At 39.1% G+C, this 19,691-nt stretch overlaps 1 protein-coding gene across 1 annotated transcript in view; it reads right to left on the bottom strand.

Moving 5' to 3' along the window:
* Window positions 1-19,691, bottom strand: part of WDR35 (WD repeat domain 35) — a 41,626-nt gene that overhangs the window by 16,942 nt on the left and 4,993 nt on the right. The window contains exons 3-14 of the mRNA XM_012727359.1: window positions 18,616-18,687; window positions 17,189-17,281; window positions 15,536-15,664; window positions 14,552-14,685; window positions 13,154-13,319; window positions 12,882-13,027; window positions 10,955-11,080; window positions 9,726-9,911; window positions 7,485-7,517; window positions 7,094-7,154; window positions 2,009-2,153; window positions 1,705-1,729 (exon numbers count right to left, since the gene is read on the bottom strand). Of these exons, the coding sequence (XP_012582813.1) occupies window positions 1,705-1,729; window positions 2,009-2,153; window positions 7,094-7,154; window positions 7,485-7,517; window positions 9,726-9,911; window positions 10,955-11,080; window positions 12,882-13,027; window positions 13,154-13,319; window positions 14,552-14,685; window positions 15,536-15,664; window positions 17,189-17,281; window positions 18,616-18,687 (1,316 nt within the window). The remainder of the gene's footprint in view (window positions 1-1,704; window positions 1,730-2,008; window positions 2,154-7,093; window positions 7,155-7,484; window positions 7,518-9,725; window positions 9,912-10,954; window positions 11,081-12,881; window positions 13,028-13,153; window positions 13,320-14,551; window positions 14,686-15,535; window positions 15,665-17,188; window positions 17,282-18,615; window positions 18,688-19,691) is intronic.

The following is a 19,691-nucleotide window of genomic DNA, read 5'->3' as shown; positions in this document are numbered from 1 at the left end:
AAAAAAAAAAATCAGAATGTCAAAGAAAGTCTAAGTAAGGGTTGTACTACTTCATAATCTCTGGAATAATTAAAGGACTGGATGACATCAATGACCATTGTTATCTAATATAAGTACCCTGGTTCTTGACACCGTTAAACCTTTAAAAAGCAGAAATTATCTCCTAGTTGTTCATTAGGTAGGCAAGTGATAGATTCCTAAAAGTTGCTCTAGAATTCTATTTGGACATTGAATTATTACAAATTCCCCAGTGAACTTCATTAAGCTCTAAGAGATTTTACCTGACTACCCAGAGCTGAGCACAAAGCTCAGCAGTACTTTCTAGTATGCTAAACTTCTCTGTTGTTTCTCCATAATTTCCTCCTATGGAGGTGCTTAATGAAGCTCAAAATTAACAGCGTTTTGTTTCAGAGTAAAGAGTCCCTACGTACACTTCTAGGGTTATGGAGAAACTCCACTTGCAGAGTTCTGCCATGTCCCAGCGCCTTTATTATAATACTTATTCAAGCCAGGATTTGTCCGGTTCATTTGTCTCTTCCACTAGACAGTTTCCTAGAAGCAAACACATGTACTCAGGTGTCTAAAATGTCTGCTGAGACTATATTAAGACAAGTGGAGGTGAACAGGGAAGTGAGGGCCTAGACCAGCTCTGAGGCCCTAGGCTCCAACTTCTCCATCTGTAAAATAAAGATGCCCATTCCTTCTTTGCAGGGTTTTGAAAAGCATAAAGAAAATCTTATTTGCAAGCACAGAGCTTGCTTTATAAAAGGGGTTCAAGAAATTGTGGCTTTAATGTAATCACAGGAAAGGCATGCCATTTTCTATCTTTAAAAAAGACCATGAAATTTTATAAATGCTAATTTGAAGTCATAATTGTTCTGTCACCAGTGCAATCACATCAACAAATTTTAAATAAATCTAATAAAAATGCATTCAATGCAGAAACAAGTACCCACCTCAAGCGATCACATTTCTGCATTTTAAAACATTCCCATTAAGTATATAAATAACAATTTCTGTTTAGTTCTCACAAAATAGAACAATATTCAACAAAATACTTGGCTTAAAGGCTGAGGAACAACGAGAAGGCAAACGGGTAATGCTAACACAGGTGATGCAATTTACAAAGCAGAGATAATGCATCTGCACCTTGACACTTATTCTGGAGAATTCTTCCATCCTAGTTCTTTTTTTTTTAAGATTTACTTATTTATGCAGACAGTACTGGGGTACAGACCAGAGGTGCAAGGCAGTGAGAGGATTCACCAGAGACAGAGTGGGGAGCAGAACAGGTGGACTGAACTGCTGAGGGGAGCAGCAGGGAGACAGGAGAGGTTGGCTGTGCCATGTGGTCAGCTCCGGGGCGGGGATCAAACTCTCACCAAAGCGGCTGCGACCAGCTTCGCAGTGACTCGCTTTACCCTGCTGCGCCACCAGGGAGGGCCCCAATCCCGGTTCTTAACCTCTCTATGCGCTACAGCCTCTTATCCCTAGTCAGCAGCAACAACCCCAATCCCAGACTCCCTGGTACCCAGGGCAAGAGAAAGGAGGCAAATGACCAGGGCACCACCTAAGGGTCTCCTGACATCCAGGGCTAGGGGGTCTGCTTCCGCTGTGGTGACTGGTGCTAGACGCCCTGGCCCCTGGGAGACCTGTGCAGGGAAACAACAGGAAGCTTTGACTAGACTGTCAGCCTTCGGTTACACGGTCCAATTTCAGCACAATAACCCTAACATGGTAAGAGTGCGCGGAGGTGACCAGCCATTTCCTCAAAAAACATTTGTCCAGCCTTCATCTCTAAGGGCTTTCTTTCATTATGACAAGGTTACCTCTCTTTTACTTTGAAGATTTAAACAGATAACTTGAAATATATTTAAATTAATGGAAAATATTTACTTTTAGTAATCAAAATAATGTTCAGCTCTCAAGCATGACAATTTATAATTAGCTATGTCTGATTTAAATGCGATATGGTTGGCTACTGAAATATACACATCAAAAGACATACCTTTCTCGCCCTTCTTTTCGAGACCGAGTGATCTGATTAATTTCCAATGCTGTGAGCTTCTTTGCCACACGGTATTGCCAGATATAAAACGCTTCTTTCGAAGCTGCGATCACATGGGTTTTGGTCATAGCAACATGTAATGGTACTATTAAAAAGAACATCAAGACAACTAGGTTACATTCATAGTTCCAGAGTATGCACTGCAAAGGAATTCAGTGATCACTGGGTCCAAGCCTTCATTTTAAATACAATATACTTTATACACAGTCTCTGAAACTGGAAAAGAATCAAAAGTAGCAGAAACTATACAAAAACATTAACTCAAAATAGATCACAGACCTGCATGCAAGAGCTAAAACTAGAGAAATCTTGGCTGAAATTCAGCGGTAAACCTCAGGGCTGACAAAGGGAACTGAAGTCCCACTCCTTCCTCCCACCCCCACCACCAGTACTGCAGGGATAGAGACCTCGGCAACTTGCCCCATCTCATATGTCAGTTTCCTCATTAAATTAGAAAATTCTCCCAAATTCCTTCCTAATTCAGGAATATGTTCTCTTAAACAGAAAACTTTTTCATCTGTTTGTTTCTTAGAGAACAGTGAATCGCTCACTGTGTACCCTTTTATAGGAAGATAGTTTCATCACATGCTTCTCAGAGGTAGAGGATTAAAGAAGTGAAGTAATTTGCCCAAGGTGAAAAACAAAAACAAAATTAAATATACACACTCACACCAATATATATTTAAAAATCTCCTTTATAGGAAATCATTTTAGTACCTGTTTTTAAATTCATGAATGATTACAACGTGTGAAACCTAATTTTTAGCCATAGTTATTGAGCAAAGTAATCGATAACACAGCCAGAAAGAGAAAGGATGTTGATACCAGCTACCGTTAGTAAAGTTCTTGGCTGAGTTCAACTAAAAGATATTTGAGACTTAGAAACTGAAGAAATAACTGGAAATATCATCTATATGAAAGAGTAGATTAACCGCTCAGGAATTCAAATTCAAGAATTTTTAAACACTAACTCAGTATAGTTGAGTCCTATGGAAAAAAATTTTCATGGCAGTTGTCAAGGTGTTTCTATTTAGACCGGGTACTATTTCTGAACTCTAGAGGGGGCCAGAAGCCTTCCTCCGGAGAACTCACTGGAAGCAGAGGAGAGCGGGCAGGAAGCTGAGCGGGACCCACCAGCTCCCCAGGTCCAGGCTTCGCTCAGCCTCCTCTGCGCTATCTTCACTGGCCCATAAGACATTTACTAAATTATAGGAAATTCTACCACGGATACGCCGATGCTGGCAACTCTAATGTCCTCAGTGTGACGTGACGTGCACAAGACTTAACTGCTTTCAAATAAAGTATTACTTTTACTAAGCACATAAAGGCAGTTTTCTAATCAGCGTTTGCCTGCAGTTACAAACTGCATTCATTTCCTTCCTTTTCTATACATCCTAAATAATCACAAAAGTTGATCATTAGCCTGATTAACTCAAAATTAAAATGTTTATGGTTCACTAGAAGAGTCAGACTTCTTGGACTCAAATCACACACATTTGCAAACTCTGGGCTTAGATGGGTTACTTATTCTCTCTGAACCTCAGTTACAGACTGCAAATTGAAGATAATAATACCAGCCTTATAGAGCTGCTTGAAGAGTTAAAAGAGATAATAAATGTAGAGTACCACACCTGGCACAGAATAAATACATAATGACAATTTTTCAAGCCAATATTTATTAAATGTTTTCAAAATATATGCCAGGGATACATTTTATATAATTATATTCATTTTAATTATATAGTTTTGATATGTAATTATATTAATATATAATTAATATACTACATATATTAATTCACAACCACCTTATGAGGTAAGCATTATCGCCCCCATTTAACAGATGAAGACACTGATGAACAGAATGACTAAATAGGGCCCCCCCTAGTGGTACAACGAGTTAAAGCACAACACTATGAAGCTATCGCAGTCACTGCAGCATGAGTTCAATTCCCGGCCAGAACACTCCTCACCCACCCACTGCTCCCCTCAGCCATGTGTTTTAGTAGATCTGCCTGTTCTGCTCCCTGCTCTGTCTCTGGTGAATCCTCTCAGCCACCACACCTCTAGCCTGTAGCCAGTTCTGTAAGCATAAATAAATTTAAAAAAAAAAAAAGAATGGTTAAATAACTTGCCAAAATTGCACAGCTAGAAAGTGGTAGAAACTAGGACACAAAGCAGTTAATCTGGTTCCAAATCTGTTTGGAGATCTGACATACTGCTGCTCATGGAGGGTTAATCAGCATTAGATGTGGATGCTTTTATTGTTTTTACTTTTACTAATTGTATAGGTTTTTATAGTAAAACCATGTACAAATCCACAAGGCAATACCAAAAAGTGAATACAATTGCATGTGCTTTTGAATCAGGGCAGATAACCCTATCTATCTGGTTCTAGATCTTTATCAATAAATCCATCCTAGCCACATAGGGTAAGTTTCTAGAAAAAGTTAGAACTAAACTTTAACAGAATATTTTAGGAAACCAACATAATCAAGATGAAAGTGCTCCATGTCCTCATCAGTTTCAATATCTGCAAAGAAAAAATTCAAAGTCTCTAGAAGGATTATGAGAAAAAACATCTCTAAAGAAAATAATTATGCTTTCATTAGCTGCTTGGTAACACTAATAGGTAGCACTTCAAGTGAACCAAGGATGTAAAATAATTTAAAATCACTTAGGAATCACGTGTAAGTAAAGCCTGCTTGTATTATTTTAAGACCTAAATTAAGTGCCTCCAGCTGTAACATCCCCCCAACTGTCCTACTTATTCATTTCTCAGCCCTTTAAAGAATTTGCACCAAAACATTTTCATCAAACTCCCTTTCTGCAGAACAAACTCCCTTTCCACAAAGCCTGCGGAAGTGCAAGACCAACCCTAGGAGCTCCTACAAACTCCCACCCAAAGGACTCCAGCGAGTCATTCAGTACTTTCCAGCCACTTTTCATGCCTTCCTGACTCTGCAAAATGCTGACTTCTCTCCTTAAAATACCAAAGAAGTACTTATCTTTCCGATTCAGCTCAAATGAAAGCTCCAGCTAGAAAAGATGCCATGTCCTTAGGGACCAAGCGCTACCCCTCAGGCACCGAGCACAGCAGAAGCAATAGTCACTGTTCAATGGATTAACTATAGTTTACTTATGTGCTTCAACACCCTATAGGAAATGTCTTAATTTCTTATCACTCCTGGTGATTCATTGGTGGTTTGCTAAGTAGAGGAATTATCCCTCTATTTATATGGCAGAAAATATTCCCCACACTTTCCACAAGCAACTATTCTACAGCAGGTACCAAAGTGTGAGATGTTAGTGGGCTACAGAAGTAAGAACTTGAAGCTCAAAATCTTCCTTAGTATGAAGTACTTTGGATAGAAATCACCGGAGATATTTTGAGGATTCAAAGGAAGAGCACCAAGAACAGGCACCTAACTTCCTCATTTATATCAGACATCTTTAATAATATGAAAAGTTCTCTTTTAAAGTTTCTATGCAGGCTGTCAGGAGGAAGAGTAGGTGGTAAAAGAAAAATTACATTTTCTAGAACAATATCAGTTACAGAGTCTTTTTTATTTGCCCTCCAGTCCTCATGAAAATTTGGCATAGCAACTTTAAAAAGGAATGTCACCGGATATGTATGAAGCAAAAATGTTGAGTCCTTGGCTGGGTTTTATTGCAGACCAATGAAAGAACCATTTGTAAAATGTCAGCCAGCGAGACTGCAAAAAAAGTTTCAAGACTTAAAAATACAAATAATCATGCCCTCAAGTAAAGATTTACATTTTTACATGGGTAAAGATTTACAACTGGCTTTCTTAAAAAATACACTACTTGGAATCAACATTACTGAGGTTAATTCTATCATCATAATTCTATTTTAAAACTTGATATCAAGAGAAAATGCATGTGATCTGAAGGTTGACAATTCACTCCCTAACGACTGTTATGTTTCTAATAAATGGAACAAACTCATGTGACAAGCATCTGTAATGATTTTAAGTTTTTAGCAAGGAACACTAAGACGCATGCATGTGCATATACACAAATGCCATGTAACAATGAACTAAGACGTGAAGTTGAAAGTCTCAGTACAAAAGACGAATTCTCAAGACCCTGAACTCAACATGTTAGATCCACGTTTAAGAACAGCAATTTCTCACATCTGCTGGCATCACCAAAGAGCTTAGCAAAATACACCTGGAAGGTGGGTGCTAACATTTGACTAAGGCTAAATGTGAAATCCGGAGGGAAAAAATGACTAGCCCTCAAATACAGAAAATAATTCAGTGAGTTTTCGAATTTTTAACTTTTAATAATTTTTCAAATAGCATGCCCAATAAACTACCTTTTGCTTTAAAAGGAAACCATTATTTTCAGAAATTACAATAAAAAAGACAAAATTTGGGGAATGATTTTTAACAAAATACTTAAAATAAGGTTTGTAATTTTTTAATGGTTACATTCATAGCAACTGGATAGCAAGAACTGCAAATCTAAAGTACCAAATGTCTTCTGAAAACAAAGCAGCAATTTTTTAAAGCCATCTCTATGAATAGACTGATTTCATTAAGAAAATCTGGAAAGGACATATTCACTTGTACAAGCAGCTGAAGTGTTTTTATGGAAGAAAGGTATTTACAAGCAGTTCATTTATAATGTAAGTATTTAATGGCAAAATTCTTTCTGTAATCCTCAGTTTATTACCTACTAAATATTGCATACCGATTCCTATGCAATTATATTTCCCATTTAAAGCAAATAACGGCAGTATTGCAGTTGTGAGGATATTGTGGACTTTGGATAGAGTAACTCTAATGTATGAACCATGTACTTTTGAGAATGAAGGGGAGCATATTAATGAGTTTACCTGTCAATAAGCATAAATTGGTATTGGACTTGGCAAAGCAGGAAGCATAATCAATGTCCTTTCAGAGAATACCATGCTAATTAACATTACAGTTGTTCTGTTTTTTTAATTCACTTTACATTTAAAACTTGATCAAGAGGGAATAAATATTTACATTTCCTTACCAATATCAATGTATTTGGGGTCCAAGGGTGTGCCGATGGAATTACAGAGCACTAGCACAAACTGTGAAGGGACAAGACAGAGAATCAGTATGCCTGCTTGAGGGAGAAACTCAGCGAGCTGCGAGCGGGGTTTACTTCTATCCCTAACTAGGAGGTAACTGATGAAATTTAAATGTAAAGAAAAAAATATATCCCTAAATGCAAAGAAAAAATATAAAATCTACAGAATTAAAAATAAATGGGTTAAAATTAAACCAGGTTGATGTCTTGATAGAATGAAACAGTAAAACACGAGTATGCTGTCTACGTCTAGAGTTCCTGATTGGTGGTGAACTCATAACTCACGTTTACCCACTAAGCAGCTATATTAAGAGGTAACTTAATTTGTTACCGTTGCATCAAAGGCTTCCATCTCGCTCTCCTCCTTTGAAGCAATGTAAAAACGACATGAGAAATTCAGAAAACTTTAGTAGATTCAAAAAATGCATAAGTCAACCAAGTGAAACCGATGTTAAATGGCTATCACACACAGTGTTGAGACATACAAAATAATTATCAATGGTTATTATCAGGAAAAGAAAGGCACAATTTGTATCAGATTATTATCTGAACAAAAGTGATACTTGTGTATCCTGCTTTTCTATGTAACCTTTTCTATATCCTGTACTAACAATACTATTTTTACTTAGACATATTCCTGATGAGAACAGTGATATCTAATAAACAATTCCCTATTTACTCTTTACTATTTACATATATAGAATTTTGCCTTTTCTTCACATCTCAAGTAAAATTTCTTGAGTTTCATAAACACAAATTCGATAAAAATTATACTAAAACATAATTTACTCTTCAACACTTAAAATAGGCTTAATTACTGCAACAAAGCACAAGATTTTTAGTTTACATATCGCTCGCATGCTCATAGTTTAAAGAGTCAAGTAGTTCCTTAAGAGTTTAAAACAGGAGTTCTCCCCCAACTTCCCATGCTCCCTGGAATAATTACTTGCAGCTCCTTTACGTCGTTCTTTTGATACTCACCTGCACAAGTCCCAGCCTTGTTTATCCGCGCTGCTGGTTAGTCTGTCTCCACCCGGCACTCAGGACTTCTGCTCTCACTGGCATGTACCTCTCCCACCACCCTCTCCCCACCTGCCAACACACGGGTCTGCACCCCACCCCTCCATCTTTCCACCTATAATTTTGATAGTTCAGAATGTAGGCTTAGTGCGTCTATTGTACTTCAATTAAAAGCTTTTTAGCTAAAAAAAAAAAAAAAAAATCCGGTGAGCACCTAGGTTTGACTGGAAACATGTACTGGCCTCTGAGTCATACAGTGGAACATGACTTCTTTTCCTTTCAAGCACATTTTGTTTTCCCTATAGACGAATCGCCATCTCTGCTATTCCCCTTCGCTCCGTTTTCTCTGTATTTACTACCCAAGGCCCTGTCATCCCCAGCTCTCATGTCTCCTCACAAAGGCGCAGCCCACCACGACTCTGCAATTTCTTTGGACGCCGGTGACTGCGCTCATCCGCCCGCTGCGTCAAGTGCACGGCTGACGGCGAGCGTCACCACTGTGAGGTTCATCCTACTGGGGCGGGCCATCTCCCAAACTAACTTCCTAAAGTCAGGGAGCTCTGAAAGAGACGTTGGGTGCTTGTACATCTGGGGATGTCTTTACCCTCCCTCTAGTTAATCTGTAAGTTGCTTACAGCGTGAGATTCAAGATGGGAACATATTTGCCCTCAGAATTTTGAAGACAATTCTCCAGAATACCGCTGTTAGCAAGTGGAATGCTACAAGGATACCCGATCCCATGGAACCTGCTTGTCCTCCCCAAAAATGTATAGGGTGTTCAGGAAAATTTGACTTTTTTTTTCCAGAATTACTTTCCATTTTTGCCTGTAAACTCCTTTTAGAATGTCTGTTATTCGTATGCTCCACCTTTTGGGCTCTAGTTTTCTTAACTTTTCACTCCTATTTTCCTTTTTTTTTTGGTCTTCTGCTCTACTTTATGTTTTCCTTTCCTAGTAATCTTGTAACTCCTGCTAATTTTTTCATTGTTGTTACCATATTTTAATTTCTAGAAACTTCCTTTTCTACAGTATCCTGTCATTATTTCATGGGTGCAATATCTCTTAATTCTGATGACAGAAATTCTTATAATTATTACTTATAGGATTTGTTTTATGTGATGATCCACTGATTTCTAAAGCAACACAACTCCAAATAAAATGCATCTCTGAGTGTCAGAGGCTGCCTAAGCTGCTGTAAATGACTGCTGGCACACAGTTTCCTACACATTTATCCTAGGCATCTGGATACTCAGTTTGTTTATGGAATTTTAACTTGGAAAAGGACTATCATATTTTAAATACATTTGGAGGGCAAAAAGCTTCACTACCGACATGACCAGTACTGCTGTGGATTAGCTGGAGAAAAAAAAAAAAATGCAGAGGACATAGAACCAAGGGAGTTCACTCATTTTCCACAACAGAGATCTCAACAGACAGGGCCAACAGACCAACAATTTACTGTCAAAGAGGCAGCGCCTGAGAAGGTGGATCACTACAGGCCCATCCTGCCAAGAGTTCAACATCTAAGTTTTAACCTATCAAGGAACACTTACCTGAGGATGATTTTCATCAGCTTTTGTTGCCAATATGCAGAAATCTCCACAGGTAGTAATAGAAATGAGACTCTTCACATATTTAACATATTTCTCATTGTTTTTTGTATCCCAAAAGATAACGCAGTATTCCGGACGATCAGGTCTGGTATAAGCGTAAACTACAGTATTTGAGCAATAACCCCACTAGGAAGGAAGGAAGAGAAAAAGGGAACAGAGGAGGGGGTGGGAGAAAAAAAGAACTGTAACATTGGAGGGGGGATCATATTATATGTAGAAACATTGCAGAAATGTAGAAGGCCAAGGGGCTGAAACAATTAGCTCAATACCTTTCCTCACTAAAATTATCTTTAAAAATCTAAGAGCAATAAAGACAGTTGCAAAGAATTACTACAAAAATAAATTAACTTTCCTTATTTTAATTTGTAAGATTTAAATGTCAGTGGTAAAAAATTCAAATTTTTCAATAGTCAATAACAACTACTTGAAGGCGACAGAGGAAGTGACTGTCAAAAGCTGAAATGCTGGGACCAGGCGCCCAATAGTCTTAGTAGTTCGCCAAATCACCCTCGTGTTCCATGATATATTTTGCTTTAAATCTTAAATGTAAGGTCAAATGTCAGCTAATTATTATGCTACTCCTCATTTTTCTCTTGGGATCCTTCCCGGCCTTTTCTACCCTGCCCGGAGCCCTGAGGCCAACCTCTGTGAATCCACCTCTGACTCCGCCCCCTGGGCTACCTGGGTGTTCCAGTGGGGTGTGGCAACACGAGGTACAGTAGGGGAGACATGGGTCAAAGTCTTTGTTCCTCCGAGTCCTCTGTGCTGAGCCAGCTGATCTGTGCCCCTGGGGGACACCTCCTCTGACATTACCACCCTCTCTGGGGCCTGGGACAAAGCCCCCCACCTTGCCCACTCTTTCTAGTATGCCTGGGTTTGTTTGCCTCGCTGAGCACTAGGCCTCCGTCAGTCTCCAGTTATTCCTGTGCATGTGTGAGCGTTTCCTGCTGAGGCCCTGACCCACCGGTAACTTCCATAATTAGCTAGAGTGCTCTAGAAAAGTTTACGAGTTCGAAGTTCCCACACTAAAAACGTCTCCGTTGAGCTGGTTTCTGAAAACAATGAAACTATGGAGACAGGCAAGAAGCAAGTAGTATACTTTGAACTGGTAACAAAATAATTTAGTAAAAAACAGCTTCTCTGTGTTTACACCTGTCCATACCACCCACCTTGTAATCGGGCCGAATATTAGCAAAATATATAAAAGAATCAACAGCCAATGCAATTTTCAGTCCACCTCCTTCCCAAGAGAGTGCAGACATCTGCTTTCCAGGCACCTTCAGAGTCCCCAGATGCTGAAAGAATAATTATTATATTTAACCTGAAATAACACAATTAAATCAAATACAAATTACCACCAATTACTTCACAGAGATCAAAAGAGGTATGAAAATTATTTTGCGAAAAGTTGCCTCTCACTTCAAAATCATTTTCTTCAAGTTTTATAATAAAAAATACACTTACTAGGAGAATTTATAAACGATATTAAATTTCACCAACTCTTAAGATGCCAGAATCTTAAATGTGCATCTCCTTTTATGTACAATTACAGAAAGAAAAAACACATCATCGATTACAATAGGGCAACTTTGAGTAAAACGTGCATTCCAATTTTAATCGTTAAAAAATGTGCGTCTCAGAATCGATGAATGATCGCAACAGGAAATCAGCCCAGCATCCTTGTCTCTCTCTGCCCTATCTCAGCAGGAATACTGGCGCGAAAGTCAATCTCCCACATAGTCACACATTTAAAAAATAGCAAGTGTCTAATACGCCCTAAGATTCCTTTACCTTATCAAAAACACTTAGAGGTTTTAATTTTGTACATATTAATTTGCAGGATAAGAAAAACAAGACTTAGAATCCATATTTTTCTACTTGGAGAAGGCAAAACTAGTAAAAATAAACAGATAAAACAAAGCAATGATAAGTTAATAGCGATTAAAAACTAACCAGTTAGGAATGTGAATTAGGAAGGTTATAAATATCAAGAGTAAGTAGAAATCGGAGTTTAATTATGTAGAAACCTTGAGGACTATATTTCTGTGTTCCCTTAGGCTATACAGCTACCAACCCCTGCAGCACATTCTTTGGGGTGACTAAGATAGATTCAAAAGCATCAGATAACACCATTTCTTATCCTTACAAAAATACTTAAATGTGAATAACTGGTGAAGTATTTTTATACAGCTAAAAATAAATATAATTAAAGTCAATGGTAAAGATATAAAACCAATAGGATATCCTAAAGGGACTAAATATAGCACGGGTTAAAAGATGAAATAGATTGGCCCTCTCTGGTGGCGCAGCAGGTTAAAGCACAGCACTAGGAAGCTAAAGCCACTTCGGCATGAGTTCCATCCCAGACCAGGGAGGTGACCCACATGGCCACGCAGATCTCTCCTGACACGCCCGCTGCTCCCCTCAGCAGTGTACTTCACTGAGCTGCCTGTTCTGCTCCCCACTCTGTCACTGGTGAGTGCTTTCACTGCCCCTGTACCTCTGGCCTGTACCCCAGTTCTGTATGCATAAACAAATAAATCTTCCCCAAAAAATTAACATTCTTAATAATGCTATTGAAAAAGATAACATGCATGTGGAAACTGCTCATATTTTAATGTAAGATTAATGGCTAAGATATATTATCTTAATGTAATTGGTAACTACATCAAGTAAAAACCATTGAAAGTTTCAGGAAAGGACAGACATCGATGCAGGCTTAATATCATATTAAAAGTCATAAAATTTAATCTAAACCTAAATCACACCAATAAACATAACTCAAAGTTCAGCAGTGAAAAAAAAATACAAATTTAGCTCACAGAGAAGATATTCCAGATAACTACTGCACAGGAATTTCTCCGGTGAAACATCTGCTTTTCTAAAGACCCAATCATAAAATAAATTCCATGTAAAACACAAGCCTAAAGATTGAAAAAGTGAAGATGTTATTCAAAAGCATACCCAACAGCTCATCATTTTCCAGCAGAATTCACTGGAAGGAAATGCGGCGTGTTTACACCTTGCCCTCCATGTGTCTGCCTCACCTTAGCTGCGTGTATCCGGACAGAAAGAGAAAACGCTGCGTACGCTCACCTCACCAAACGGGGTATAGAACTGCACAGTGTTTACATCTTTTTCCTGGGTGACCGTCTTCTGGGAACCCGCCACAGCCAGCACGCTGCCAATGTGGTTCCACTGGACACTCACGATATACATGTTAGCGTCCATCACCACAGGGTCTAGCAAGGAAAGACAGGTAGCTGTGGTAAAATGCTCAGGCCCTCGCCCTCTGGACTGGAAGAACAATTTCAAAGTATATTCGGTAATTCTCCACATTAAAGGGGAAAGACAGGCGAACTGCATACTTTGGTCATTCTCATGTCTCATGATTTGACACTTCCCGTTGTCAAAGCAAATCGCCAGGCAGGGGCAGTCCGGCTCCACGTAGCCCTCGGTGCCGTGGTACCAGTGAATCCCGGCAATGCTGATCGCTCCCGTCACGTTCAACAAACAGTTGAGTTTCATCTTCATCTAAATAAAATCAGTCAGGTCAGCAGACTATTTTGAAACAGATGAGTATGACAGGCGTGCTGCCGAGGATTCTGAAGTCTGGTTTCAAATGCAAACTCCATCACCTACTAACCCCAGGTCTACCAATCCTGGACAAATCACTTTGCCCAAGGTTCACTTCTCCCCATTTTGTCTTTGCAAAACAAAGACAAAAATAAAAAAAAAAAGCTCACATAGTGTTATGAAACCAGATGATAAGAGGTGTATGGAAGCACTTTAAAAATACTAGTGCTGACACGGGTGAATTGGTGGTGGGAAGCCCATGAGAATTACAACCGAGATGGAAAACTGCACAAAATAAAGAATGATGCAAAAAAATAAAACATATAATTAAAAAATACAGATCTATATGTATAATTATACACACACACACATGTATTAGTGCCAAACACCTGCCAATGAGTGGTTTCATGTAGCCACACAGCTGAGAACACGCTGCCCTACGATCAGAACCAGTGAGAGTCGAGCACAAAGCTAGAGCTTTTCTTAAGATTCTGCTCTCTGAGCCAAGTAGGAGCTGGCTTTTCTTTTCATAAATTTTATTCACTTGCTACAAAAATAACTTTGGTATCTGATGGAAGGTTTGGTTCTGGGCATCAGAAGACACAGAGGGTAAAGGGCCCGTCATCTTGCTCCTTACCCCTTGGCTTCAGACACTGAAATGGGCCCTCCCTGGTGGTGCAACAGGTTAAGGCACACAACTATGAGGCATCTGCAGGCATCTGCAGCCACTGCAGCACAAGTTCGATTCCTGGCCAGGGGGTGACCCACATGGCACAGCAGACCTCTCCTGACCCACCCCCTGATCCCCTCAGCAGTGTATTTCACTGCCTGTTCTGCTCCCCACTCTGTCTCTGGTGAGTCCTCTCAACCCCGCACACCTCAGGCCTGTACCCCAGTTACTGTATGCATAAATAAATAAATCTTTTAAAAAGAAAAGAAATGGCATCTGGCATCCTTTCCAGCTACCAGACTGAAAGCTGAAAATACTCTAACATGTTGCAGTAATATGCCATGAAGCAACCAAAGAATTTTAACAAAAAAAAAAGGAGACTACAGGAAAAAATCTGAAGTGCACAAGTCATCATAATAAATGAATGGGTGTGTATACATATATGAATGATAGCTAAAATAATCATATAAATTATATAAATAAAACTGATGGATATATATACATATGTGTGTATACTTACTATAAAATTCCCTTGATTATCATAAATGTGGATTTCTCCATTTGCCATTCCAAAAAGTAAGATCTTACTGTCTGCAGACCAAGCTACATGGCATAACTGTATACCCTTCAGGTCTTTTCCCCAAATACGATTCCCTAAAACAAAACACAGAAACTAATTATTTCATTGTAAATTCAAGGATGTGATTGCACAACAACTGCTTTACGAATCCTGATTTCCCTAAAGAACACTCCCATACTCTATAGCATTCATGCATTTGTTCCATTTATTCCATCAATAAATATTTATTAAGCATCTACTACATGCCAAATACCCTATTAAAATGACAGTGGAAACAGTAATTATTACAGACTTTTATTACAGACTTCCTTCTCTGTTAGACGCTACCCCAGCTTCTCTTCCAATTAGCATATGACTAATTTGGAAAGAAAATAATTTTTTTTTTAATTTTCTCATTTCCATTTTTTAGCATTCTGAACAGAACTGAATCTACACATCTCTCTTCTGCATTAGCCCCTAACACAAAGGAAGAATCTCTCCCCAGCCGACACCCGTTCAGGCTAATCCCTCTGTCCCGGCTCTGATCTGATCTGCTCCTAGCTTTGCAAAGATGTGTCAATTATTCTCACTTTCCTTTCCCTTTCAATTCTTTGCTCTAGGCCCTTCTTCTATGTATACTCAGATTTATCTGTGTTTACAGATACAACTTCAATCAAAACCGACCAACCAAAATAAAACAAAAACATTTCTCTCCACCATAAACTCCCGTCCCGGCCCCACCCTATTTCTAGCATTTATTAGTCCCAGGCTAAGGTCTGGGAAGAGTTACTACACCTGTGGTTCCAGCTGCTGTTTTCCCAGTCAGCCAACACTTCTTCCCAGAACTCCACCCCCCTGCCTTCGGACTGACCACCAATGGCCTGAGCTAACCCTCTACAGGTAAAAAGTATCAGCTAAGCCGTAACTCTGAGCGCCACACATTACCATCCACCGAGCCAACGATGACAGCCCCGTCTTCGTACACGATGCAGATCTTCCGCCCGTCGGCATTCCAGCTCATACTCCGGACCACTGACTTATTTCTGTTGTTGATCATCTCCTCATACCAAGAGCCTGTTTTCAAAATTCACACATACACAAAAAAAAACAACTCAAAGTTTTCACAACTGCTAAATGGTTAATAGTGGAATGCACTCCAAAAATACACTGTAGGATAATTCATTGCAAAGTTTTCTATAACCTGAGACACTGAACTATAAAACCTCAAATCCAACAGATACAAAAAGAAAAAAATTAAACTGCTTCAAAGAATGTCACAGAAAATATAACTGACGCTGGTCTTCTCCTCTCTCCCCCTCCTGCTCACCTTCCTTCCCTTCTTTCTTTCCTTCCTATCAATCAAAAAAAAAAAAACTTCATTTGCTCTTGAGAGCCAAAACAATGGATTTTTCTCAAAATCTAATTTTTATCACTTAAATACACTTCAATAATAACCAAGGAAAAAATGGAGTAGTCACAATAACTCAATATATTTAAATTCTACAGTGGTCGATAAGACTGAGATTGTAACTCCAAACCTCCTTCATATCACATTAGTGCTATTATATCACTTATGCTAAATGACAAACACATCGTTGAGCACAGCATTGCTGTGAGACGCAAGCAGTCTCACAGTGTAAGCAAGTATCATCAAGTGCACAGTATAAGCAAGTGCAAGGTAATCTGGAAACTGTTTTGTTGTCGCTTTGTTTTTTAAAAGGTTTGTTATTAGGATCTCTCATCTGCAGCCAGGCAAATGATCACATGATCTGGAATAACTTAGTCTTTTTCCAAGGTGGGTTTCTCTGCGCCTCAGTCCTCATTCTGAGGACTGAGTGAGGACTGAGGTGCAGAGAAACCCACCTTGGAAAAAGACTAAGTCTACTCCAGCCTCTGGTACTTGGACATGGCTCCTGGCACACACAAACTTTAGAAAAAAAGAATTTCATGGACTACAACACAGCCTTTAAGTAAGGGCCATTAAACGGCACCCCCTGCACCCTATCAAAGCAACACACATGAGCAAAGTGGCAACAGGCCTCGGGAGAACAGGTATCATAAGCTACTTTTCTGGTAACAGTGAAGCACTGTAAGCTAATCCTTCTCTTGCTGCTCTTTCTTCTGGGCAAAAGCACAAATTGTGAGTTGGTAGACAGAGCAGAGATAAAATCTGTATCTATGAAAAAAGGAAGCTAACTGACTCAATAAAGGAAGTGAACTATTGCCTTAGACTTCCTAATAAATGTGTTTTTAACTACTGAGTGAACTTCAGTCACTGACCATATGGAAACTAATTCTTTCTGTTTAGCTTCCATGGGGGAAAAAAGCTAGCTGAAGCAGGAACTATCTGCTCAGCATCTATGTTCACTCTGGAGAGAGCCAACAGGCACCTGACCCATTTTCTAAATGCCAGGCCAGAGTTCAAAGGAATAAATGTAAAAGGGAAAGTCTACAGCAACAAATCCAGAAATACTGCAGTGTGCATTTAGGATGGATTCTGGCTGCTGGTTAGAAGGGTTCCAAAGATGTTATTCTCCCTTCAAATACTGCAATTCAGACTCCAACTGGTGAGAGATTAAATAAGTGCCCCTAATATACCTTTATATAACATCCAGACAATGATAAGCCCATTTTGATCACTGGTGGTCAACTTCTGGTATTGCTCATTCCATGTCACCACTTGAACAGAACCTGAAAAATTATAAGATGACTTATAAACTAAAAACAAAAATGCTAACATTGATTTCAAATTTTTGTTTTGATAACAAGAAGCAGCACCATGAAGCTCGCCACAGCCTTTAAGCTCAAGTTGGATCCCCAGCCAGGAGATGACCCACAGGGCGCAGCAGACCTCTCCTGCCTCGCCCGCTGCTCCCCTCAGCAGTGTACTTCGTCCATCTGCCTGTTCTGCTCCTCACTCTGTCTCTGATGATTCTTCTCACTGCCCCTGTACCTCTGGCCTGTACCCCAATAAATAAATCTTCAAAATAAAAATAAAAATGAGGCCCTCCCTGGTGGCACAATGGGTAAGGACACAACACTGTAAGGATGCAGCTGCTTCAGTGTGAGTTCAAACCCAAGCTCCAGAGGTGATCCACATGGTGTGGCAGACCTCTCCTGACCCACCCGCTGCTCTCCCCAGCATGTAATTCATCAGTTAGCCTGTTCTGCTCCCCACTCTGTCTCTGATGAATCCTCTCACCGCCCCTGCACCTCTGGCTTGTACCCCATTTCTGTATGCATAAATAAATACAAATCTTTAAAAAAAATGAAATCAAGACAGTTCAGTAAACTGGTCTGTAATATTACTCAGAAATACTCAGAGGATGCAGTTACTGTTACCGCTTTCTTCCTCTTTCATGCTAAGCAAAGGCACCTATGGTCAGTTCCAAGAAATATGGTGGGTGTGTACCACACTCTCTCCTCCATCCTTACTTTCCATTCTACTAGTAACATGCTCTTGAACCTACCTTAAACCTCTGGGTTATATGAAAAATTGATATTTTGTTTGTTTATTTTAATCCCTAAATATTTTTTAATCCCTAAATATGTTAATGTATATTGCCTAAGAATAAGGAAATTCTCTTTGATAAGTATATGACATGTTAGGAAATTTAAAATATTAATATCTCACAGTTCATATTCAAATTTTATCTACTGTCCACATAATTTCCTTTCTAGATACTCACTTTTCTCATTCCAAGATCTACTCTGGGGCCAAACAGTACATTAGTGTTTAGGTCTTTGTAGTGTCGTTTACTCTGGAACCGTAAAGCTGGCTCTTTAAAAGGGTTACATACCCATAATAAACTAGCAGCTATGTTTTTCAGATTCATTAATGATGTTAAATCATGAAAAAGTTCTTGACTAATCCTAGATCGCACTAATTAGTAAACTCAACAGAAATAATTACATGACATATTACCATTATTTGAAATATTGGCATTTCTTGCAGTTAGTAGATGGCTTCTAGACAACTAAAGATGAAACTATTCAAACATGATTTTTAAGATTAAACAACTCACCACTATGGCCTTCAAGAGTCTGATTCATAGAAAGGTTACTAGGAGCTGCAAGACCCCTCAACTTTGCATCACCTAGAAAATCAAACAAAAACCTACTGTGTAAAATACATACAAGTGACAGATGCTAAGATTTTGACATTTCTTCCTTTTTTTTAATGGCATTCCTATACCTTAAGGATGTTAGAAAGATCATATTTTAAACATGTCTCATTCGGATCTATTTTCTTAGGGTGGAAACATGGACTATAATACATACCCTCTGCAAAGATATTATTTTGATCAAATAAAGCAAAATGTAGAAAATAACAGCTACAATATATTACAAGTAATTATCATTACTACTTATTCCTTTCCAAAAGATCACAAGTAAAAATTTGTGACATATATTGAAAATTCTAAAACATAAGACATTAAAAAACAAAGTCTTTAGAAGCCTTTTTTTTTTTAAGATTTATTTGTGCATACAGAACTGGGGTATAAGCCAGAGTTGCAGGGACGGTTCACCAGAGACAGAATGGGGAGCAGAACAGGTTGAGTGACGAAGTACACTGCTGAGGGGACAGCGGGCAGGTCAGGAGAGGTCTGCCGCACCATGTGGGTCACCTCTGGGGTGGGGATCAAACTCATGCTGAAGTGGCTTCAGCTTCTTAGTGCTGCGTTTTACCCTGCTGCACCACCAGGGAAGGCCCAGAAACTGGTTTTTTCTCTAGATTTCGCAGAATCTTACATACATCCACTCACTTAGTCAATCAACAATATTTGTACTGTAGATATTTCTAGAAGTAAAATGATAAGCAAAATAGTTAAGACTTCTCCCCTCAGAGAGCCTATATTCTACTGAGGGAATGACCAGGGAGGTGACCCACATGCCGCGGCAGACCTCTCCTGACCCACTCAGCAGTGTACTTTGTCAGTCTGCCTGTTCTGTGCCCCACTCTGTCTCTGGTGAGGCCTCTCACCGCCCCTGCACTTCTGGCCTGTACCCCAGCTCTGTATGCATAAATAAATAAATCTTAAAATAATAAATAATAAATAAATAATAATAAATCTTAAAATAAATAAAAAGAAACCGTTTG

Source organism: Condylura cristata, unplaced genomic scaffold, assembly GCF_000260355.1.
Source record: "Condylura cristata isolate star-nosed mole 26May11 unplaced genomic scaffold, ConCri1.0 scaffold00020, whole genome shotgun sequence".
Taxonomy (NCBI): Eukaryota; Metazoa; Chordata; class Mammalia; order Eulipotyphla; family Talpidae; genus Condylura; species Condylura cristata.
The sequence above is the reverse complement of the archived record's forward strand: the minus strand, read 5'-3'. Positions and strand labels throughout refer to the sequence as shown.